The 21286-nt window shown below is 43.8% G+C and overlaps 1 protein-coding gene across 1 annotated transcript in view; it reads left to right on the forward strand.

The window, feature by feature from the left end:
• Positions 1 to 3513: 3513 nt before the first annotated feature.
• The window catches only part of LOC101600703 (gamma-secretase activating protein), a 94831-nt gene continuing 77058 nt past the window's right edge, over positions 3514 to 21286 (forward strand). The window contains exons 1-3 of the mRNA XM_045136165.1: positions 3514 to 3589; positions 14285 to 14361; positions 15469 to 15525. Of these exons, the coding sequence (XP_044992100.1) occupies positions 3514 to 3589; positions 14285 to 14361; positions 15469 to 15525 (210 nt within the window). The remainder of the gene's footprint in view (positions 3590 to 14284; positions 14362 to 15468; positions 15526 to 21286) is intronic.

Raw genomic sequence — 21286 nt, forward strand, 5'->3', positions numbered from 1 at the left:
GCCAGGCTTTTTGCCACTGCAAGTGAACTCCAGATGCATGTGCCACTTAGTGTGTCTGGCTTTACATGGATAATGGGGAATCGAACTCAGGTTGTTAGGTCTTGTAAGCAAGCGCCTTTAACCTCTGAACCATCTCTCCGGCCTTACTGAATAGTCTTTTAAAGCCAGGCAAGGTTCTGCATACCTGAAATCCCAGCATTTGGGAGGTGGAGGCAGAAGGAAGAGTTCCGGGATAATCTGGGCTCTATGAGACACTGGCTCACCAAAGTTCTTTTAGACATTCATTGTTTAACTGCATGCAAGTCTCAAGTTTAAGATCCTCAGCCTTTTCTTTAGACACTTTGCAGTTTGACTTTTGGATTAAATTTTGTTAAACAGACCATTCTGTAGCACTGTCAGAATCAAAGTCCATATAGTCTTTTTTCCAGAAAATGTCTTGGCCAGGAGAGCAGAGTAGAATTTTTAATCTTAATATCTCATTAAGTGAGCTATCTCCCATGTGCAATTTGCTCAATACACATTTTCGGTTCTGTTTCCTGCAGCTCTAAAATTCGGGTTGTATGAGAGCCTGGGTTCAATGCTCTCATCTCTCTTCCCCCCCAAAAAAGTAAATCTAAAACTGAAGAACTTACAAAGTCCCCAAACTATTTTGAGAAAACCATAAGATCCCTACTATGTGGTCCTAGAATTATAATCCAGTCAGCAAAGGATTTTACAAATCCTCTGATCTCTCTGGGCCTAGTCAACAGCTGAAGGCTGGTTTTTAACTAGCCACCATCGAGACTGGTCCGCCTTTAGAGCAGGGCATAGATTATAAATCATTGTGTTTACTTCAATGTTACACTCTGCTTTAATGCACTCGTGGTTTATTCTTAAGCTACCTGAGAACAGCCAGGCATAGGGGACTGCGCTTGTAATACCGGCATGTGGGTGGCAAATGCGACATACTGAGTTTGAATACAGCCTGGGCTACATAGTGAGACCCTGTCTGAAAAACAAACAAGGGTTGAAGATGTCGTTCAGTGGTAGAGAGCTTGCTTGACATGTTCAATGCTCTGTGTTAAACTTCTAGCAATGCAACACACAGACGTCCCAAGGAATGGAAATGTTTCTGCCACATCCAGTGTCTCATGACTCTACAAGGCAGCTTTTTAAACTGAAATGACCCTCTCCAGTGCTGTGTCCACTAGACTTGAAGCATTCCCCATCAGCATAGTTCTGTGAACTCTGCCAGTCTGTTTGCTGCTTTCCAAAGTTCATTCACTCACCTAGCAGCTTTGAGACTTTGGCTATGTCTTTCTTCTATGTTGTTTATTATTTGTTACCCTCTTTTTTTTTTTTTAAGCAAATTTATTTTGATGGCAGTTTTTATATCCACATGGCTTGACTATAAAATCAGTTTTCACAAAAATAGAATTGTAAAAAGACAATGGAAGCCAACTTTTCATGTTTGATATAAAATATCAATTATGGTAGCTCCTCATGTCTCCAGTAGCTTCCCCTTTCTTCTTAGCTAATGTTAGTATTAGATTTCTTTTCTTTCTTTCTTCATTTTATTTTATTTTATTTTTTGGCTTTTTGACTCAGGGTCTCACTCTAGCTCAGGCTGACCTGGAATTCACTATGTATACTCAGGGTGGCCTCAAACTCACTGCGATCCTCCTACCTCTGCCTCCCGAGTGCTGAGATTAAAGGCGTGCGCCACCACGCCTGGCTAGCATTAGTTTTCTTTAAATCTTTGTGCAAATTACAGTGGGAGGCTTTTCCCATGTCTGTAGTCGTGAGTGGAGCTCTACCTGAAACCATCTGTTACCTCCCTCGGAGAAACAAGTCTCTAGAGGAAAATGAGAACTTTATCTTTATTGAGAGTACTTTTCAACCGCAGTATGAGACTCAAAATACTCAAGGCTCTGCTGAGGCATTTCTGTGCCTTGCCCAGTTCTAAAATGACAAGAGAAGAGCCTGCACTATAAGAAAGCAATACCTCACATACAGGGATGTTGAGACCCCAACTCTGGACTTGAGTGACAGCCACTCTAACATACAGAGCACCTTCCCCTTCTCTTCTCCTCTCTTTCCTTTCCTCTCTCTTTTCTTTCTTTCTTTTTTTTTTAATTTTTATTTATTTATTTGAGAGCGACAGACACAGAGAGAAAGACAGATAGAGGGAGAGAGAGAGAATGGGCGCGCCAGGGCTTCCAGCCTCTGCAAACGAACTGCGCCCCCTTGTGCATCTGGCTAACGTGGGACCTGGGGAACCGAGCCTCGAACCGGGGTCCTTAGGCTTCACAGGCAAGCGCTTAACCGCTAAGCCATCTCTCCAGCCCTCTCTTTTCTTTTTGAGATAGTGTCTCACTCTCTGGCTCAGGCTGGCCACAAAGTTGCAGCGATCTTCCTACCTCAGCCTCCTGAGCACTGGGGTTACAGGTGTGGACCACAGCACTTAGGACGGGTGCTAATTTGGCTTGAATGTTCTAGATGGACCGCCTCTGACAGGCCAGGTTTACCGACGGTGCATTCCTTGAACAGGGAGCCCTAGTGTGGTACTTAGGAGAACACTGGACTTTTTTGTAGGGGGTTGAAAAAGAGCATCCCGGGTAGAAGGAGAGTTTACAGACAAATCTCAGAGGGGACGCTTAGAGACAACCCAGCTTCCTCCAGGCAAGGGAAGGGTTAACAGTCAAAGAGAACCCTATTTATGGTAAGCAAACCTTTCCTAGGGTGTCTCTCAAAATAGGTGCACGTACTTTATGCGCTGCCAGCTGCTGCTTATTACCTATAGACTCTACTGATAAAACCCCATTGCAGCCTGGCCTGGTGGTGCGCGCCTTTCATCCCAGTGTGCCAGGGGGCAGGGGCAGGAGAATCAATGTGAGTTTGAGGCCAGCCTGAGACTGCAGAGTGATCAGCCTGGGCGAGAGTGAGACCCTACCACGACAAGACAAGAATAAGACAAAACCCATCACATCCTGGCTCAACTGAAAAGGCCCGAGACCCTGACCGCCTTTGCTGACCATGAGTCTTAGGTGACTCAGGTCTTCAGCTGTGTGAGAGAGTGGGGAAGAGGGGGAGAGAATGGGCGCTCCAGAGCCTCCAGCCACTGCAAACGAACTCCAGACGCATGTGCCACCCTGTGCAGCTGGTTTACGTGGGTACTGGAGGGTCGAACCTGCGTCCTTACGCTTTGCAGGCAGGCAAGCGCCTTAACCGCTGAGCCGTGCCTCCAGTTCAGCCTTACGGTTTCTCAACCTCGAGGCACAGTGCAATGAGCCCGGGCTAGGGAGCAGAAAAGCCAGGCCTCCGCGCCGACGTGCGGCAGAGGTTTGGAAGGCACGGGATCGGCCACCCCGCGGCGCCGCGCCCCCGAGGGTGCCCGGGGGAGGGGGTAGGAGGCGGCGCCCGGGGCCGCTCGGAACCGAAAGCGGAGGCGGGGTGCGGAGGCGGCGAGCCGGGGATGCCCGCGGCGAGGGGCCCAGAGCCGCCCGGGGCTGGGCGGCGGGCGGCGGGCGGGCCATGGCTCTGGGCGCGCGCACCGACTTCGACCCCGGGCAGGACGTGCTCCCGTGGCTGCGGGCGGCCGGCGGCGCAGGTGCCGGGCGGGGGGACGCTGCTCCGCGGGGCTCCGGGCCGCGCTGCCCCGGCGGCGTCTCTGCGGGCGGGCGGGCGAGGGGCGGCTGCGGGGACCCCGGGCGCCTCCAGTCTGCATTTAGAGCAGAGCAGTAGATGGAAAACTGGACCTACGTAACTAACAGTTACAGGGCCTTCACCCACTGGGGTGTTTGAGCGCTTCCAGCTCGAAACCGGGAATTATAAAAAAAAAAACCAAAAAAAACTAAACCGGGTGTGGCGACACACGCCTTTAATCCCAGCACTCGGGAGGCAGAGGTAGGAGGATCGCCCAGAGTTCGAGGTCACCATGAGACTCCATCGTGAATTCCAGGTCAGCCTGAGCTAGAGTGAGACCCTACCTTAAAAAAAAAAAATTAAAAATTTTATTTGAGAAAGGAAGAGAGAATAGGTGTGCCAAGGTCTTTAGCGACTGTAAACAAATTCCAGACGCTGTGCATCTGGCTTTCATAGGTCCTGAGGAATCGAACCTGTATCCTTTGGCTTCGCAGACAAACGCCTTAACCGCTAAGCCATCTCCCCAGCCCTTATTTTTAATTCATTTACTATAGGGGGAGGGAGAGAGAATGGGCAGCAGGGCCTCTAGCTATTGTCAAAGAACTCCAGACGCATGCACCACTTTGTGTATCTGGCTTACGAGGGTTCTGGGGAATCGAACCTGGGTCCTTCTGCTTTGCAGGCAAGCGCCTTAATTGCTAAGCCGTCTCCAGCCCGAAACTGGGAATTTTAAAAGTAGAACTTTGGTCTGTGTGTGTGTCGGGGGGGAGGGGCACTTCAGTGTCTGGGTGAACAGGGCTTTCACGCTGCACACAGTGAACGGAGGGCTTGCAAGCTCCGTGAGCCACCAAGCACACGTCACCTGGCAGCCCCCTAGCTCGCAGGGAGGCAGTGATGCTGGGCTTCCTGGCCAGCGTTCTCGGGTGAGTTGGAGTACATTCATTCATTCCCAGCAGCGAGGCTCTGAGTTCTCACCTGCCTCAAAAATGTTTTGATTCTGGTAAGGGATTCTTTTCTTTTCTTTCTCAGCATTGATTTGCTTATACAGGAGATATCCTTGACTTTCCAGTTTTTTCTTTCCCCTTCTCCCATTGCCCCCTTTCCCCTTCTTTCTTATTCTTCTCCCCCCCCCCCCCTTATTCAAGGTAGGGTCTTGCTGTAGCCCAGGCTGACCTGGAATTCAGTTTCGGGCTGGCCTCGACTTCACAGGGTTCCTCCTACCTCAGCCTCCGAGTGCTGGGATTAAAAGTGTGTGGCACCACTCCTGGCTGAACAATTAGACATTTCTTTCTTTTTTTAAACAAAATTTATTATTTGAGAGCGAGCGAGAGAGAGAGAGAGAGAGAGAGAGAGAATGAAAATGAATGAATGAATGAATGTGGGCAAGCCGGGGCCTCCAGCTACTGCAATGGAACTCCAAACGAACTCCAGACGCACGTGCCACCTTGTGCGTCTGGCTTACATGGGTCCTAGGAAATTGAACCGGGATCCTTTGGCTTTGCAAGCAAGTGCCTTAACCACTAGGTCATCTCTCCAGCCTAAATTTTTTTTTAAAGAATACTTAGAAAAAGAAAGAATGGGCACACCAGGGCTTCTAGCCACTGCAAACAAACTCCAGAGGCATGTACCACCTTGTGCAGCTGGCTTATGTGGGAACTGGGGAATCAAACCTGGGTCCTTTGTCTTCGCAGGCAAGCACCTTAACCGCTATGTTATTTCTCCAGCCCATAGGTATTTTCCTATGAATAATGGAGCATCTTTTTTGTTTTTCATAATTGGTAGTATTCATACTTGAATAAAGTCTGATTTAATCATAGTCCCTCCCAATACCTTCTTTTGGTTTGTCCCCCTTCCAGTGAGCTGACAGTGGAGCTCTCTAGGTCTTCACAATAAGCCTAATGGTGGGCTGGAGAGATGGCTTAGTGGTTAAGCGCTTGCCTGTGAAGCCTAAGGACCCCGGTTCGCGGCTCGGTTCCCCAGGTCCCACATTAGCCACCCCCGTCTGGAGTTCGTTTGCAGGGGCTGGTAGCCCTGGCGTGCCCATTCTCTCTTTCTCCCTCTGTCTTTCTCTCTGTGTCTGTCGCTCTCAAATAAATAAATAAAATTAAAAAATAAGCCTAATGGTGGCTCTGGTTCTCACCTTCTGCATAGGAAGTGTCAACGCTAGTGCTTTTGCCTCTCAGGATTTCATGAGGCATTGTATACTGCCAATACCGTTGGGCGGGGCATCCAATAACCCTTATCTTTAACTTCCTTCTCCTAATGCTGGTGGAAGCTTCCCATTGCCTCCTCACATCTTTCCACTGTTCCTGTGTTTAGCATAGGATAGATGATCTTGTCTTTGTATGTTGACTGTTGGTTCACAATAAATAGCATTGTAACTTTATAAAAGTTTCTGTAGCTTTAGATCCAATTTTATGATAGGTTTTCTTTCTGTTTTTTTTTTAAATTTTTTTTTTTTTTGAGGTAAGCCCAATGCCCAATAGATTGGCCTTTATTTTAAAAAAAATTCTTTTTTAAAAAAACTATTCCTGAGAGTGAGAGAAATAGGTGCACAGGGCCTTCAGCCACTGTAAATGAACTCCAGACACATGAGTCACTTACTGCATCTGGCTTACATGGGTCCTTGGGCTTGGCAGGCAGATGCCTTATCTGCTAAGCCATCTCTCTAGCCCCCCCGCCCCATTTTTAAAAAGATATTTATTTGTGAGAGAAAGGGTGGGGAGAGAATGGGCACACCAGGGCCTCTAGCCACTGCAAATGAACTCTAGATGCATGTGCCACCTTGTGCATCTGGTTTATGTGGGTCCTGTAGAGTCAAACTGGGATCCTTTGCCTTTGCAGGCAAATGCCTTAATCACTAAGCTATCTCTCCAGCATCCGCTTTTTAAAAAATATATTTATTTATGAGAGAAAGGGGGGGGGAGAGAATGGGTATGCCAGGGCCTCTAGCCACTGCAAACGAACTCCAGATGCATGTGCCACCTTGTACATCTGGCTTATGTGGGTCCTGGAGAGTCGAACTGGGATCCTTTGCCTTTGCAGGCAAACACCTTAACTGCTAAGCACCCCTCTTTTTTTTAATGAGAGAGAGAGTGAGGGAACGAAGTGGTGCACCAGAGCCCCTAGCCACTGTAATGGAACTTCAGATGTGTGTGCCACCTGGTGCACATGTGCAACCTTGTGCGCATGCATCACCTTGTGCATCTGCCTTCTGTGGGATCTGAGGAGTTGAACATGGGTCTTTAGGCTTTGCAGGTGAGTGCCTTAACCACTAAGCCATCTCTTCAGCCATTTATTGTAGTTTTTATTTTCGAGAGAGAGACTGCGCTCACGACACAGCACCCGTGTGGAGGTCAGAGGACAGCCTCAACGTGTCGTACCACCTTAGAGATAGGGTCTCTTGCCTTTGCACAGGAATGCCAGTGCAGCAGGCACATGTGATGTTTGGATTCTCCTGGCTCGGTCTCCCATTGTCATAAGTATGATGGGATTGCAGATGGGTGTGCCATTTTGCTTTCATCTTTTCATGTGGGGCTGGGACGTACCTTTAACCATCTCCCCAGCTCCCTTCCTTATCAGGTTGTGAAGGTTTAGCTTTTTGAAATATGATAGGCAGCTCCAAGTCTGTTTCCACCACTAAATAGTCCTTTCTCTGAATACTCTGAGCTTATTTTTCCTAAATGTCAAGTGTCTGCAAATGAGAAGTTTTCAATGAAGTGTAAAATACCACAGCCATGTTTCAGTAGTGAGTGGTGATTGAAAAGATGCGTGTGACCCAGTTGCATTTTGGTTTCCTCATGTCTTTCACTGGTGAAGAATTGTAAATGTTATCTGTTGACATTTCTCTAGAAAGGGATAGTTCTGCGTTCTCAAAAGGTAAACTTCATAGAAATACCACTTTTTCTAATCCTGGTAGTATTTTTTTCACTTTATTTTAATTTTCTTTTTTTTGGGGGGGGTGGGAGAGAATTGGCATGCCAGGATCTCAGCCAGTGAAATCAAACTCCAGACGTTTGTGCCACCTAGTGGGCATGTGTGATATTGTGCTTGCCTCACATTTGTGTGTCTGGCTATTGTGGGATCTGGAGAGTTGAACATGGGTCCTTAGGCTTCTCATGCAAGCAACTTAACCTCTGAGCCATCTCTCCAGTCCCTGGTAGTAATTTTTTTTTTTTTTTTTTTGTTTCTCAGAGCCTCATGGTAAGATATTAGCCCTATTATAGTATTATTACTTCCACTAATCACCAATGTGTGGCAGCTTAAACAAAACCACAAGCCTATTCCTTTTCTATTTCTTCTGCTGTAATTTACTGCACTGCCAGGAAAATCTGGTACTCTATTGTTCATAGCTCAGGTACTGCTAAAATACCCATGTACAAGCTTCCAAAAATAATTCTAAATATACTGACAGCTATGTCCCTTCTCTGTTATATTGCTTTCTAAATTTGAAGGCTTAATATTTTCAAATCAAGAAATTGAAGATTCCTTAGTGACTCTAAGTAATTCTCTAAGATGTCATATTTCTGACAAAATAGCCAGAAGCTTGGCTAAGTTGGGCATACTATATATTATTAATTTTAATACTATAATACCAATCACAACTTGTTTCCGTGTCATTCACTGAAGAATCATTCCTGTTCTCATGATGCCAGTTTGTGCCACATCATATTCCTCTGTGTGGAGAAGTATTTTCTGCATTCATTTTGTTCCATTGTCTCAGCCTGAGATGAGTTCTTAGCAGTGTGTGGTAAAGCAGGGCCCCTCACCTCAGTATCCCCTTTGATTTTCTGTATTTATTGCTCTTTTATGATTATTTTGGAATCCATTTGTCAGATTTCACCAAAAAGTCTATTGAAGTGTTTTTTTTTTTTTTTTTGAGATAGGGTCACCTGTAGCCCAGGCTGTCCTCAAACTTGCTAGGTAGCCAAAGATGACCTTGGTCTCCTGATCTTTCTGTCTCTATCTCCCAAGTGTTATTAGCTTCCTAAGTGTTGTTAGGTGTGTACCACCATGCCCAGCATCTATTGGAATTTTGATTCAAGTTATGTTGACTCTGTACAGTTTTAAATCTTAAACATTGAATCTTCCTGATTGTGGACCAAATATATTTTGCTGTTTAGTTGCATCCTTTGTGTGTGTGGTGTGAATACATAATTGTGTGTGTGTGTGTGTGTGTGTGTGTGTGTGTGTGTTGTGTATGCCAGAGGTCAACATTGAATGTTTTCTTCAATTGTTCTCTACCTTATTTTTGAGACAGGGCCCATTACTGAGCCCAGAGATCACTGATTTGGCTAGACTGGCTAGCTTGTAAGCTTGAGGGATTCTCCTCAGCTCTGGGGTTATGGGTGCAGACCTTGGTGCCTGGCTTTTATGTGAGTGTTGGGGATCCAGCCTCTGCTCCATGTGCTTAAAGAGCATACTTCGCCCACTGAGCCATCTCCCTGGTTCCTATGTTTAAATTCCTTTTCTTAAAAAAATAATTTATTTATTTAGTTGAGAGTGACAGACAGAGAAAGAGGCACAGAGAAAGGGAAAATGGGCACGTCAGGGCCTCCAGCCACTGCAAACGAACTCCAGATGCGTGCACCCCCTTGTGCATCTGGCTAAAGTGGGTCTGGGGAATCGAGCCTTGAAATTAGGCTTCACAGGCAAGCACTTAGCCACTAAGCCATCTCTCCAGCCCAAATTCTTTAATGTCTTTTAATAAGTCTGAGAATTTCCCCAATTTCTGCCCACTTTTTGCTAGATTTACTCCAAAACTATTAGATGTTTATCATATGTAGCACATTAAAAACAGTGCTGCTATACAGCCATATTTATACATTAATTTTTTAAAACAATATTTATTTCAGTGAAAGAGAAAGAGAGAGAGAGAGGGAGAGAAGCAGGGGTAGGGGCTGTGAATATGGACACACCAGGGCCTCCAGCCACTGCAAACGAACTCCAAATGCAAGTGCCACCTTGTGCATCTTGCTTACATAGGTCCTGGGAATAGAACCTGGGTCTTTTGCCTTTATAGGCGAGCACCTTAACCACTAAACCATTTCTCCAGCCCTACATGTTAGTTTGTGTATGTAGTGCTTGGTAATTTGCTGGGATGGATCACATTTATGGTCTGTGGTATGTAAATTTTCCAAGGTTTAAATGTCACGTATATAAGTGCCTTTTTGTTTTGTTTTTTCAAGGTAGGGTCTCACTCTAGCCCAAGCTGACCTGGAATTCATTGAAGTCCCAGGCTGGCCTTGAGCTCACAATGATCCTCCTACCCTTGCCCCCTGAGTGCTGGGGGATTAAAGATGTGTGCCACCAAGCCCAGCTTCAGATGTTGCTTGAGTGTTGTGATGGAGTTATGGGTTAGTTGGGACTTACTCCCATCATTTCACCTGCCTGACCTACGTACCATTATAGCTTAGCAACGCAGTGTGAGCATGAGCCGTTGACCTCTGCTCTGCACCCCTGGCTGGGAGCTAGGGCGGGCTGCCACTGCAGAGCATCACCAGAGTGCATCCCATGTGGCTCAGGAAGAGATCAAAATTCAAAGTGTGGTTTCTTCTGTATTGGTATTGCTTTGACAATATTAAATAAAGTTTAAAAAAAATCCAAGTTGAAACATTGCATACCAGGAACCAATTATATATAATTCTAGAAAGAACATTGTTTTTTTTTTTTTTTTTTCCTGTCTTTTTGCCTAGTCTCAATAGCTTTGGATTTATGACACACAAGTTTGATTTAGTTTTCAAGTCTTAAGAACTTTTCAGGAGAAGTGATATATTTTGGAGGCAACTGATTTGAGTTTTTTTTTTGTTTTTTTTTTTTTTTTTTGCCTCTGATATACCATCAGGTTGGAGGCCACAGGGCTGCCTCAGGCACGCTTGTCTGTTTCCCCATTCCCTCGCTGCTGTCTTTCCTGTTTACGTATCCTTCCCCTCCACCTCTTAATCTCATTTTCTAATTCTCAGTTTTCTTTTTTATTCTTAAATAATGAACCCGTGCTTCCTTTTTCTAATTTTATTCAGAATATAAAATATAAATTGCATCATAATAGTTGCTTCACAGTTTTAGGGGTTGTACTATCTGGCCATTTTTTTAAATTTTTATTTATTTATTTGAGAGCGACAGACACAGAGAGAAAGACAGATAGAGGGAGAGAGAGAGAATGGGCGCGCCAGGGCTTCCAGCCTCTGCAAACGAACTCCAGACGCGTGCGCCCCCTTGTGCATCTGGCTAACGTGGGACCTGGGGAACCGAGCCTCGAACCGGGGTCCTTAGGCTTCACAGGCAAGCGCTTAACCGCTAAGCCATCTCTCCAGCCCCATTTTTTTTTTTTGAGCCTGAGAACTTAATGTGAATTATGTGTAGAATGGGTATAACCTATATTTTATCATATCTTGATTTGTGTTTTGATAACTGATTCAAATTACTGTGTAAGACTGTACGACACCCTCTCCTATGCCAATTGTCATTAAAAAGGCAAAAATGATGTTTTTGTCTCAACTTGGACTAAAATTTATACACTTGGCAAATGCTTTCCTGTAAATCATTCTTGTTTGGTGAAGAATAGATTGAAATGGACAAGACTACCTAAAAAACCATATTCTGCTTTATGTGGGCTAAGACATCCCAATACTTTGTATATCTCAGTCTTTCAACTTTTTAAAAAAATTGAGAGAGGGGGAGGGAGAGGGGGAGGGGGAGGGAGGGAGAGAAAGAGAAAGAAAGTGAATGGGCACACTAGGGTCTTCAGCCACTGCAAACGAACTCTAGACGCATGTACTAACTTGTGCACCTGGCTTAGATGGGTCCTGGGGAATTGAACCTGGATCCTTCGGCTTTGCCAGCAAGCACTTTAATGGCTAAGCCATCTTTTCAGCCTCCTACCCCTTTTAAAATATTTTTATTTGAGAGATAGAGGGAGAGAGAGGCAGTCTACCTTTTTAATATGTTTACTTATGCAAATACTTATCAAAATGCTACCTTTTTTTCTTTGTGATCACAGTGCAGTGAACTGTAAAGTTAAACCACGTTTCCTCATTTGAAATTGCTAAGCTTCCTCCTCTGGACTTCCCAGAGAGAAGAGTCAGAATGAATAAGCAAAGCAGTTACTGAATACTTCTTTGAAAAGGATGTTTGAAAAGTATGAGCAAGCAACCCAGAGAGGAAGGGCAAGTGGGTTAAGGATGTGTGATGAGACATTGGTTTCTGAATTTCCAATATTGCACAATTCACCCATTTGAAAGGCCCTTGAAATGTTAGCCATGGAGGTTTAGCACTACATAATGTATCCATGAAGGCATTGTTTCTATTCTTTAACGCTGTCTGCCGTGCTTATGTTACTCGCTGGTCCTGGTTATAATGAATTGTCTGGGGACCTTAATACATACAGGAGAGTGGACACCACCCTAGCCCTTTAAATTGGAATATCTTGGTTTTACTTTGAGGCATTAGTTTTTCTTTTCTTTTCTTTTTTTCTTTTTTTTTTTTTTTTTTTAGGGGTGGGGGTTCAAGGTAGGGTCTTATTCTAGTTCAGGCTGACCTGGATTTCACTGTGTAGTCTCAGGGTGGCCTCAAGTTCACAACCATCGTCCTACCTCTGCCTCCCAAGTGCTGGTATTAAAGACTTGCGCCATGCGCCACCATGCCCTACTAGTATTATTATTTTATTATTATTTTAGAGAGACAGACAAATATAGAGAGAATTAGCATGCCAGGGCCTCAGCCACTGCAATTGAACTCCAGATGCTTGCACCACCTAGTGAGCAGGTGCAACCTTGAGCTTGCCTCACCTCTGTGCATCTGGCTCATGTGGGAACCCACAGAATTGAACATGGGTTCTTATGCTTCGCAGGTAAGCACCTGAACTCCTAAGCCATCTCTCCAGCCCCAGTATTCTTTAGAAGACTGCCCTGACTTTTCTACCAGAGCCCATGATTTACTGGGAGAAATACATATCATTTATTATAATCTGTAATTGATGGAGAACTTTTAGTGATTTGAAAATAGACATTTTTGCAAAGAATTTGGGCAGAAGTTCTTGTGAAGGGGTTTCTTAGCTGAAATTTTTTTAAAAATACTTTTGTGAAGGTCTTTCCCAGCATCATTATAATCTTGAAAGAAAAAAATAACCCTCAAAATGTTGACACATGGCATTCCAGAAGTTAATGTCATGTGCAGGATGAAAAGGAATTCAGTGAAGTTCTCTTTAGATGTTTACCAAAGCCCCTTAAAAGGACTTTTGAGTAATTATCTGTTTTTCTGTTGCAAGCCTGGTGTAGGGCACTTAGCTCATTGGTCTCTCTGCCTTTAGGTGTGAGAGGAATCTGCCACACTTTATCACTGTGATACTGACCAAGGCTCTTCACCTTGCTGAACTCAATTGTCTTAGTGGTACAATGGGCCTGTAACACCTTACACATGATGCGGATGTGATCAAAGGAGAACTTTGCAATTGCCAAGTGATATTTAGCAGTCACCTAATTGCTTGGCTCTTGTTCTGGTGTGAGAGCAAAATGATCAGCCATATATTTTAAAATCAATGTGAAGTGTGTCTGACAGCTCATTATGTATTGTTGGAAATACGCACCTAACTGTACAAACCACTTCCCCTTCACCCAGGACATTCCCACAGCTGCTGCTTGTAAGGGCCAGGGGAGGAGGGATCTCAGGACAATGCCTATGTTCTCTGTGAAACCCATACTTCCTCTAAAGGTTTCCCACTCCCAGCTCTAGTTCCTGTGTCTACTTCACTAGTTATCTTTATTTTTATCTTGCTTTTTTTTTTTTTTTTTGAGATAGTTTCATTCTAGCCTAGGCTCACCCAGAACTCACAGTGCAGTCCCAGGCTGGCCCCGAACTCAGATCCTCCTACCACCCAAGTGTTGGGATTAAAGGTGTGCACTACCACACCAGGCCTTTATCCATTTTTGAAGTTCAAAAACTGAGTTTACTGAGTTAGTGTGCATTTTGCATGCTTGGTCTGAATATTTGAAATTCCCACAATCAATTTAAAACTGATTTAATATTTTTGGGTGAGATATAATTATTATTATTTTTAATGAGACAGTGTCTAGCTGAACTTGGAGCTTGCCTTTTGTTTTTTTTTTCTTCCACAGACTGATTCATTAGTGAGCCCCAGGAATCCTATCTCCAGCCTGCTCAGCAGTGAGGTTACAGTATTGTGTGGTCATGCCTGGCTCTTTACATGGTGTGGGAGATGGACCTTGGACCCTCACGATTGTGTAGTGAGGGCTCTCGTGCCTGAGTAATCTCCCTAGCCCCACCTACTTGTAAACGCTATAAACAGAACCATTAGCATGTATTCTTAGAACAACTTTTTTTTTTAAGATTTTTATTTTTTATTATTTGTTTGAGGACGACAAAGAGGCAGAGAGAGAGAGAGAGAGAGAGAGAGAGAGAATGGGCACGCCAGAGCCTCCAGCCACTGCAAATGAACTCCAGACATGTGTGCCCCCTTGTGCATCTGGCTAGTGTGGGTCCTGGGGAATCGAGCCTTGAACCAGGATCCTTAGGCTTCACAGGCAAGCTCTTAACCACTAAGCCATCTCTCTAGCCCTCTTAGAACAACTTTCACAAATACTATATTCACTAGATAGGTTTCAAAACATTTTCTGAATATTAACTTGATATTATCTTATTTCAGGCATTTTAGAAGCAAATTATGAGAGCTTGCATGTACTAAATGTTGAAAGAAATGGAAACATTATTTATACCTATAAGGTAGGTCTATAATATCTTATTGTAGTAAAATGCATACAGTATGAAAATTATTATTATAAACATTTATATTTTTAGGGTTAAATACTATATTTGATTGAAGGCAATAATTAAGACTTGCTTGTACTTAGTCTTTAACACATGACTTTGGTTTTATGTATGTGATATTGAATAGTGATTAAAATTCCATCATATGAAATATTTTCTTTTTAGAAACAGATAAAACACACACACACGCACACACACACACTCTCTCTCTCTATGTGTGTGTGTGTGTGTATATATACATATATATATGTGTATATATGTATATATAACATACTATATTTAAATTTTTTTATTCATTTACATGTGTGTGTGTAGACATGGGCAGTGTGTTCTTGCCACTACAAATGGATGCCTGTGTGGCTCTATTGAGTAGCTGGCCCTCCCTAGCTCCACATTAAAAAAAAATTCTTAGGAATTTTATTTTCTAGAGGAAAACACCAAATATTTAAATATAGAAGGCTAAATTTTTGTTCTTTGAAATGTTAAAAGATGATTATTCTATATATTCAGAATTAATATTTCTTTAGAAATTTTGCGGAATTATTTAGTGGTGTAATTTCAAATACTGGGGATTTTAAGGGCAATTTGACTTTCCTGACAACTTCATTGGAGTAGTTCCGGTAGTTTGTTTTTACACTTGTGTCAGTGTACTTGTTTCCCTTTGGCTACAAAAAAAGTTCTTAAGTGGTCTCTAAGAAGGCTGAGTCAAAAAGCTGTATGACTCAAAGGTTCTCAGTAAGGATGTCATGGTCTCACTCTAGCAATACCATTTCCACCATACCAAGCCTCTTAAAGATGCAGCAAGCCTGGCTCCATGGTGCTCAGTCTCCTAGCCAGTGTCCCAAACGCACTGAGCTCCGGTGTGGTCCATTTCCATCCCTAGCACCAAGGCGTCCTAGCTGAGTCTGGCCCGTCCGCAGCACCCCCACAGCAGGCCTTCATTAGCGCTCATTGCTCACACCACTACCCTCATTGCCCGTTTGGTTCAACACCAGTGAAACAATGAAACACTGAAACAATGATATTTAATAGACATCTGGTTATTTATTTATTTTTTTTTAGGATGCTAAGGGAAATGCCATCTTTGGATTATATGACTGCCAAACCAGACAAAATCAGGTAAAAGTCACCATAAGTCATGGCTTACTTTTGTTGACTGCTGCTAGGATTTTCTTCTTTTTGCCTCTTGTGTTTTCTGGTTATAAATTCACATTTCACCGTCTAAAAATTTGTGCCACTTTGCCTTCCTTCTTTTCTCCCATTTCTTTGTAATTTCTTGGCCCCGTTATCTTGAATAATAATTTTTTAAAAAGTATAAGAACTCCTAAACCAAAAGACCAGCTGTGGTCTTAGTCCTTTGAGATTTACTCAAACTAATTGCCAATATTCTGGGGGAAAGTAAAGGGTAGGAAGGCCAATGCCTTCGCTGGTCATTTTCACAGTGGCCTCTGGTTTTGAGTTCAGATGCTGCTTAGCTTTTGTTTGTCTTTATTCTCATTCCTTTCCCACAACAATCTAGGCATGGGACCCTGCCCTCGTCTTTTATTATCTTCCATTTGGACCCCAGCAGGCCCTGGTTGATGTGGATCAGCTTTGTTTGATTGGGGCCAAGGTGGGGGGCCGCGCTCTGTGCTTGTGTGGAAACGCTTGAGAACTCACTCAGTCATTCTTCACTTTAGGTGTCCTTTGTCAGCTCCACATTTCTCACCTTTCCCTCTTGGTTTCCAGGAGGCTGCTTGGCTAATTCTTCCTCCCCCACTTCCCCTTCCTCTTCCTCATAGCCAGCCCTTCATTCACTCATTCACTTGCCCATTCACAGGTTCAACCAATACGCATTTAGTATTTCCCCTTTGAGAAGTCAGAGTGGTGGCCAGGTCAAAGCATGGCAGAATGCACAGCCTTGGGAAAGAGGCAGACCCAATTTCAAGTATTGGTACATTCATTAACTTGATTTCTTCTTCTAATATTTTTATTTTTCTTTATGAGACAGAGAGTGAAAGGAGAGAGAGCGAGAGAATGAATGAATGAATATGAATGAATATGAGAATGGGCACTCCAGGGCCTCCAGCCTCTGCATACCAACTGCAGACACAGGTGCCACCTTGTGTATCTGGCTTATGTGGGTCCTGGGGAATTGAACCTGGGTACTTTGGCTTTGCAAGCAAGCACCTAAACCACGAATCCATCTCTCCAGCCCCATTAACTTGATTTCTAGCTAGGATGAGTTCTAAGATGATGGGTTAAGAGGAGGCATCATATGAAATGTCAATGTAGTCACGGTGGGATCACCCTTTTGTGGCTGTATTCATCTCTTCGGAGACTAAGTGCCTGAGAGCAAGAAGGATTTCACATCCTAGCTGTCCTCTCCTCTTAGAGGCCAGGAGGCCCACATCTGGTGGGAAGGGTTGTGTTCTTCCTGAGTCATACAATGGCACAGGGTAGAAGGGGGAGAGAGGAGAGCAGGAAGGACTTGAACTTGCTTTTATAATAAGCCCACTCTCTCCCAGTAGTTGACCTTCTCTGATGGCAGTAGTAATCCGACCTAGTCATTTCTCTACATTTTTTCTAGACTCTTCTAGATTCCCACTCCTGACCCTGCATGTCCAGATCACAGCAGTTGCTAACTAAACCCTCCATCTCTTCCAGAAGATCTTACTACCCACACTGTTGTGTTTCTGTTTTTGTTTTTGAGATAGGTGCTACTCTAGCCCAGGATGACCTGGAATTCACTATGGAATCTCGGGGTGGCCTCGAACTCATGGTGATCCTCCTACCTCTACCTCCCCAGTGCTGGGATTAAAGGCGCCACCACGCCTGACAGTTTTTTTTTTTTTAATTGACATTTTGGTTTTATTGAAAGGATGAATTTGTATGCCAAGTAAAATTTCTTTGAAGTACTGTATTTTTGCCTTGGAAAGCTGCCACCAAGAGAAGGATGGTGTTTCCTCCTGGTGGCAGAGCTGCAGGATGGAGCAGTGCTGTGTGAACCCTAATACTTCTGTGCTCTTCTGAAATGTGCAAAGCTAGGAGAGCAAAATGCATGTATACTTCACCCAGTGTTTCCCAGTTGTTAACTCCTGGGTGACTACAACATGGCCGTGGCCTGGAAGTTGACAGCAGCATGTGGGTGTGTAGTTCTGTGTCGTCACATCCCGTGTGTGGGCTTCTGCATTTGTCACTGAGGTCGTCATGTAGAGCTGCACCCTTGTCCCAGAGATCTGATGACATCGTATCAGTTCCAGCGAGATGGCGAGCCCTTGTTTTCTGATAACTCCACTTACTTTCTCTTACTTACAGTTGTCTTCAACATTTTCTCTCTCTTTTTAAAAGATTTATTTATTAGAGAGAGAGAGAGAGAGAGAAAAGAGAGAAGGAAAGAAAATGGGCATGCCAGGGCCTCTAGCCACTGCAAATGAACTCCAGACACATGTATCACCATGTGCATCTGGCTTACGTGGGATCTGGGGAATTGAACCTGAGTCCTTAGTTTTTGCAGGCAAGCACCTTAACTGCAAAGCCATTGCTCCAGCCCTCTCTCTCTCTCTTTTTGAAAAGACTTTATTTACATTTTTCTTTTATTTTATATTGTGGACCTCAGGATTGAACCTATGGCCTGTTGTAAGCTAGATAAATGCTGCCCTACTGAGCTATTTACTTAATTTTTTTTTTTTTTTTTTTCCTGAGGTAGGGTCTCACTCTGGCCCAGGCTGACCTGGAATTCACTATGTGGTCTCAGAGTGACCTCAAACTCATGGCGATCCTCCTACCTTTGCCTCCCGAGTGCTGGGATTAAAGGCATGCGCCACCACACCGGCTTTTACTTCATATCTTTTAAGGTCCACTTTTGATGACATACATTTTTCTTTATTATCAAACAGTTTTGACAACATAAAAAGATCAGGAAGGTGTGCTATGTCTAACCCATATTTCCCCGTTTCCATTGTTCCCACTTCCTCCTGGCTATTCTCATTCCTGTTTTATCATTTCCTTCGTCCTTTGAAAATTTGTTTAAGCCATTAATTTAGTATAGATGTGCAGATGACACATTCTGTTTTCCTTAATCTGAGAATTATTTTATTCATTTTGGAAAGGTAATTGTGCCAAATATAGAATTCAGGTAAACAGTTCTATTCTTTGAGCTCTTAAGAAATGTGTATGCTTTTTAAACTCCCTGGTGTCTTATGAGGAATCGGCTGTCTTTTGAATTGTTTTTTTTCTAGACTTAAGGGGTCTTTTTTCCTGTTTGAAAAATATTTTCTTTGTTCTTTATTTTCTGAAAATTAATTTAGGCATGTCTCTGTGGGCTTGTTTGGATTTTTCCTGTTTGGGTTTGTAGTCAGTATCTTGAATCTGTCATCGTTTGCCAACTTAGGATATTTTCACTCATCAACCACTATTTATTTCATCAAATACTTTTTAAAGTGCTACCCGTTTCTCTTGTTTTCTGTACTGATTGCATGAATGTCAGATCATTTGTTATAGACCTCTGAGGTTCTGTTTCTTCCCCCCCAAGTTTATTTTCTTTTGGTTTAAATTATGCAATTTATATGTTTTCCTCCAAACTTTGATTCTTGTCTTCTCTGCTATGTTGTTACATCTACTAAATTAAACAAATTAAAATTGGCTATATTCATTTTTAAATTTCTTTTTTGATTTTATTATTTATTTGTTAGAGAGAAAGAAAGAAAATGAGAGAGAGAGGTGTGGGGGGGAGACAGAGACAGAGGTCGGGGGGGGAGAGGGAGAGAGACAGAGGTCGGGGGGGGGGAGAGGGAGAGAGACAGAGGTGGGGGGAGGGAGAGGGAGAGCGAGAGACAGAGGTGGGGGGGGAGAGAGAGAGAAAGAGAGAGAGAGACAGAGGCCAGGGGGAGGGGGAGAGAGAATGAGCATGCCAGTGCCTTCAGCCACTGCAAACAAACTTCAGATGCATGTGCCACCATGTGCATCTGGCTTATATAGCTCCTGGGTAATTGAAGCTGGGTCCTTTGACTTTGCAGGCAAGCGCCTTGACCCCCGAACCATCTCTCCAGCCCATCTCTGCAGTTTTGATCAAACAATCTCTCTTGGCAGTGGCTAAATAAGCAGCAGCATGTTACTGATGCAGACATAGGCCAGTTCCTAAACTTTCTGTCCCCCTTCCCTCTTCCCTCTCTCCTCAATGCCCACAGGAGTGAATGTAAGCGGCTGAATACCAGTGCAGATGGACTTTGCTAGGAATCTGTGACATGTACTTCCTTTTTCCGCTGGGCTTGGGGATTGATAATGTAATGTGGGATCTGCTGTGTCTTTGAGTATTAGAACTTGGAGCTTCATTGTGTGGAAGTTAAAAAAAATGTTTTGAACTCAGAAAATGAAAAGAATGGGTGTGTCTAGCTCTGTATTAAGCCATTGCTGAAGCCCAATACCTAGTCTACATGATTTAATTCCCTGAGTCACTGTGTAATTGCTTGTTTGCAAAAGCTAGTTTAAGGAAGATTTTCTTTCTTTTTCAGATCCATACTACTGAAGAATCCAGTTCTTGTATCCCTTTTGACTTAGAAATTCTGCCTTGAGGCTTACACCGCTGCCTGTGAGGGCTGGGGATGTAGTGTAGCGAGAGAGCAATTTCCCAGCACGCATAAGGCCCTGGGTTTGCTACCCAGCACTGGAAAAAGATGTATACAAATGCCAATTCAGGGTTGAGAAGATGGCTTAGCAACTGAGTGTGCTGCTTAGGTTCAAAGGCTGGGAAAGGCCAGAGACCGCTGGCTCTCAGTTCCTCCAGAACCCACGTAAAGCTGGATTGCCGGGTTTGCTGATTGGAACTAGCAACTCACTGAAGGTTGAAGGAGAGACTCGATCTCACAGAAACACACGGTTGAGTGACGGAGAAGGGCACCCGAAGCACTCTGGCTGCCACGTGCAGGTGGCGAGTGTGAATACCCCCGCACATGTGTGCACACACCACATCTAGCACACACCATACCATACGTACTGCACACACTGGAAAAATAAAAAAAAAAAGTTCATTGGATCATTTTAATATCTAAAAGTAAGAGCTAAATTAAATTGCCCTTCAGTAAGTTCTTAGGAATCAGTACTGAAGGACTGAGAAGTCTGAATGGCACCAAGGCTTCCCAAAAACACCTTGTTATGGGAGAATAGAGGTTGATAGCATAGTATATTTATTGATTTTGCAGTACTAGGCATTGAATGTAGGGCCTCACGCCTACTGGAAAGCATTTTATGTTTTTAAAGAAAGTTTACAAGAAAATTAGGAAATTAGGGGCATGGAGGAACTCTAGAAGACCCAGAAGGCTATAGGTCAAATTGTGAGCATACGTCCTCTCAGAAGAGAGTGAGACTGCCTGAAATTTGGAACTTTTTGAATTTTTATTTCCTATGTGAGATTTGGTGGAAACCTTTTACTTAGGCTGGGTGTGGTGGTGCACACATGTAGTTCCAGCCCCGTGGGAGGCAGAGGTAGGAGGATCACTGTGAGTTCAAGGCCAACTTGGAGCTATAGAATTCCAAGTCAGCTTGAGCTAGAGTGAGACGCTACCTTGAAAAACAAACAAGCAAATAAACAATGACAAAGAAAACAAACAAAAAACACAAAAACAAACCTTTTACTCACCTCATAACAAACCCACGAGAGATTTGTCCCCAACTTTTGGTCACACTGCTCTAGTGCATTCTTGGCTTGCGTCATACCCTGACATAGACATGATATTGCTGTGTAACTTATGAGGGGAAGAGAAGGTGAATAACTTGTCCAAAGTCACACAGCTGACCAGTGGCAGGGCCGGGATTTGAACATGGATCTAGCTTAGCTATAAAGTCTGGTTCTTAACCACTGTCTTTAACTCTCTCATGGCTAAGTTTTAGTGTCAAATGTGGC

The sequence above is a fragment of the Jaculus jaculus genome, chromosome 16, assembly GCF_020740685.1.
Source record: "Jaculus jaculus isolate mJacJac1 chromosome 16, mJacJac1.mat.Y.cur, whole genome shotgun sequence".
NCBI classification, from domain to species: Eukaryota; Metazoa; Chordata; class Mammalia; order Rodentia; family Dipodidae; genus Jaculus; species Jaculus jaculus.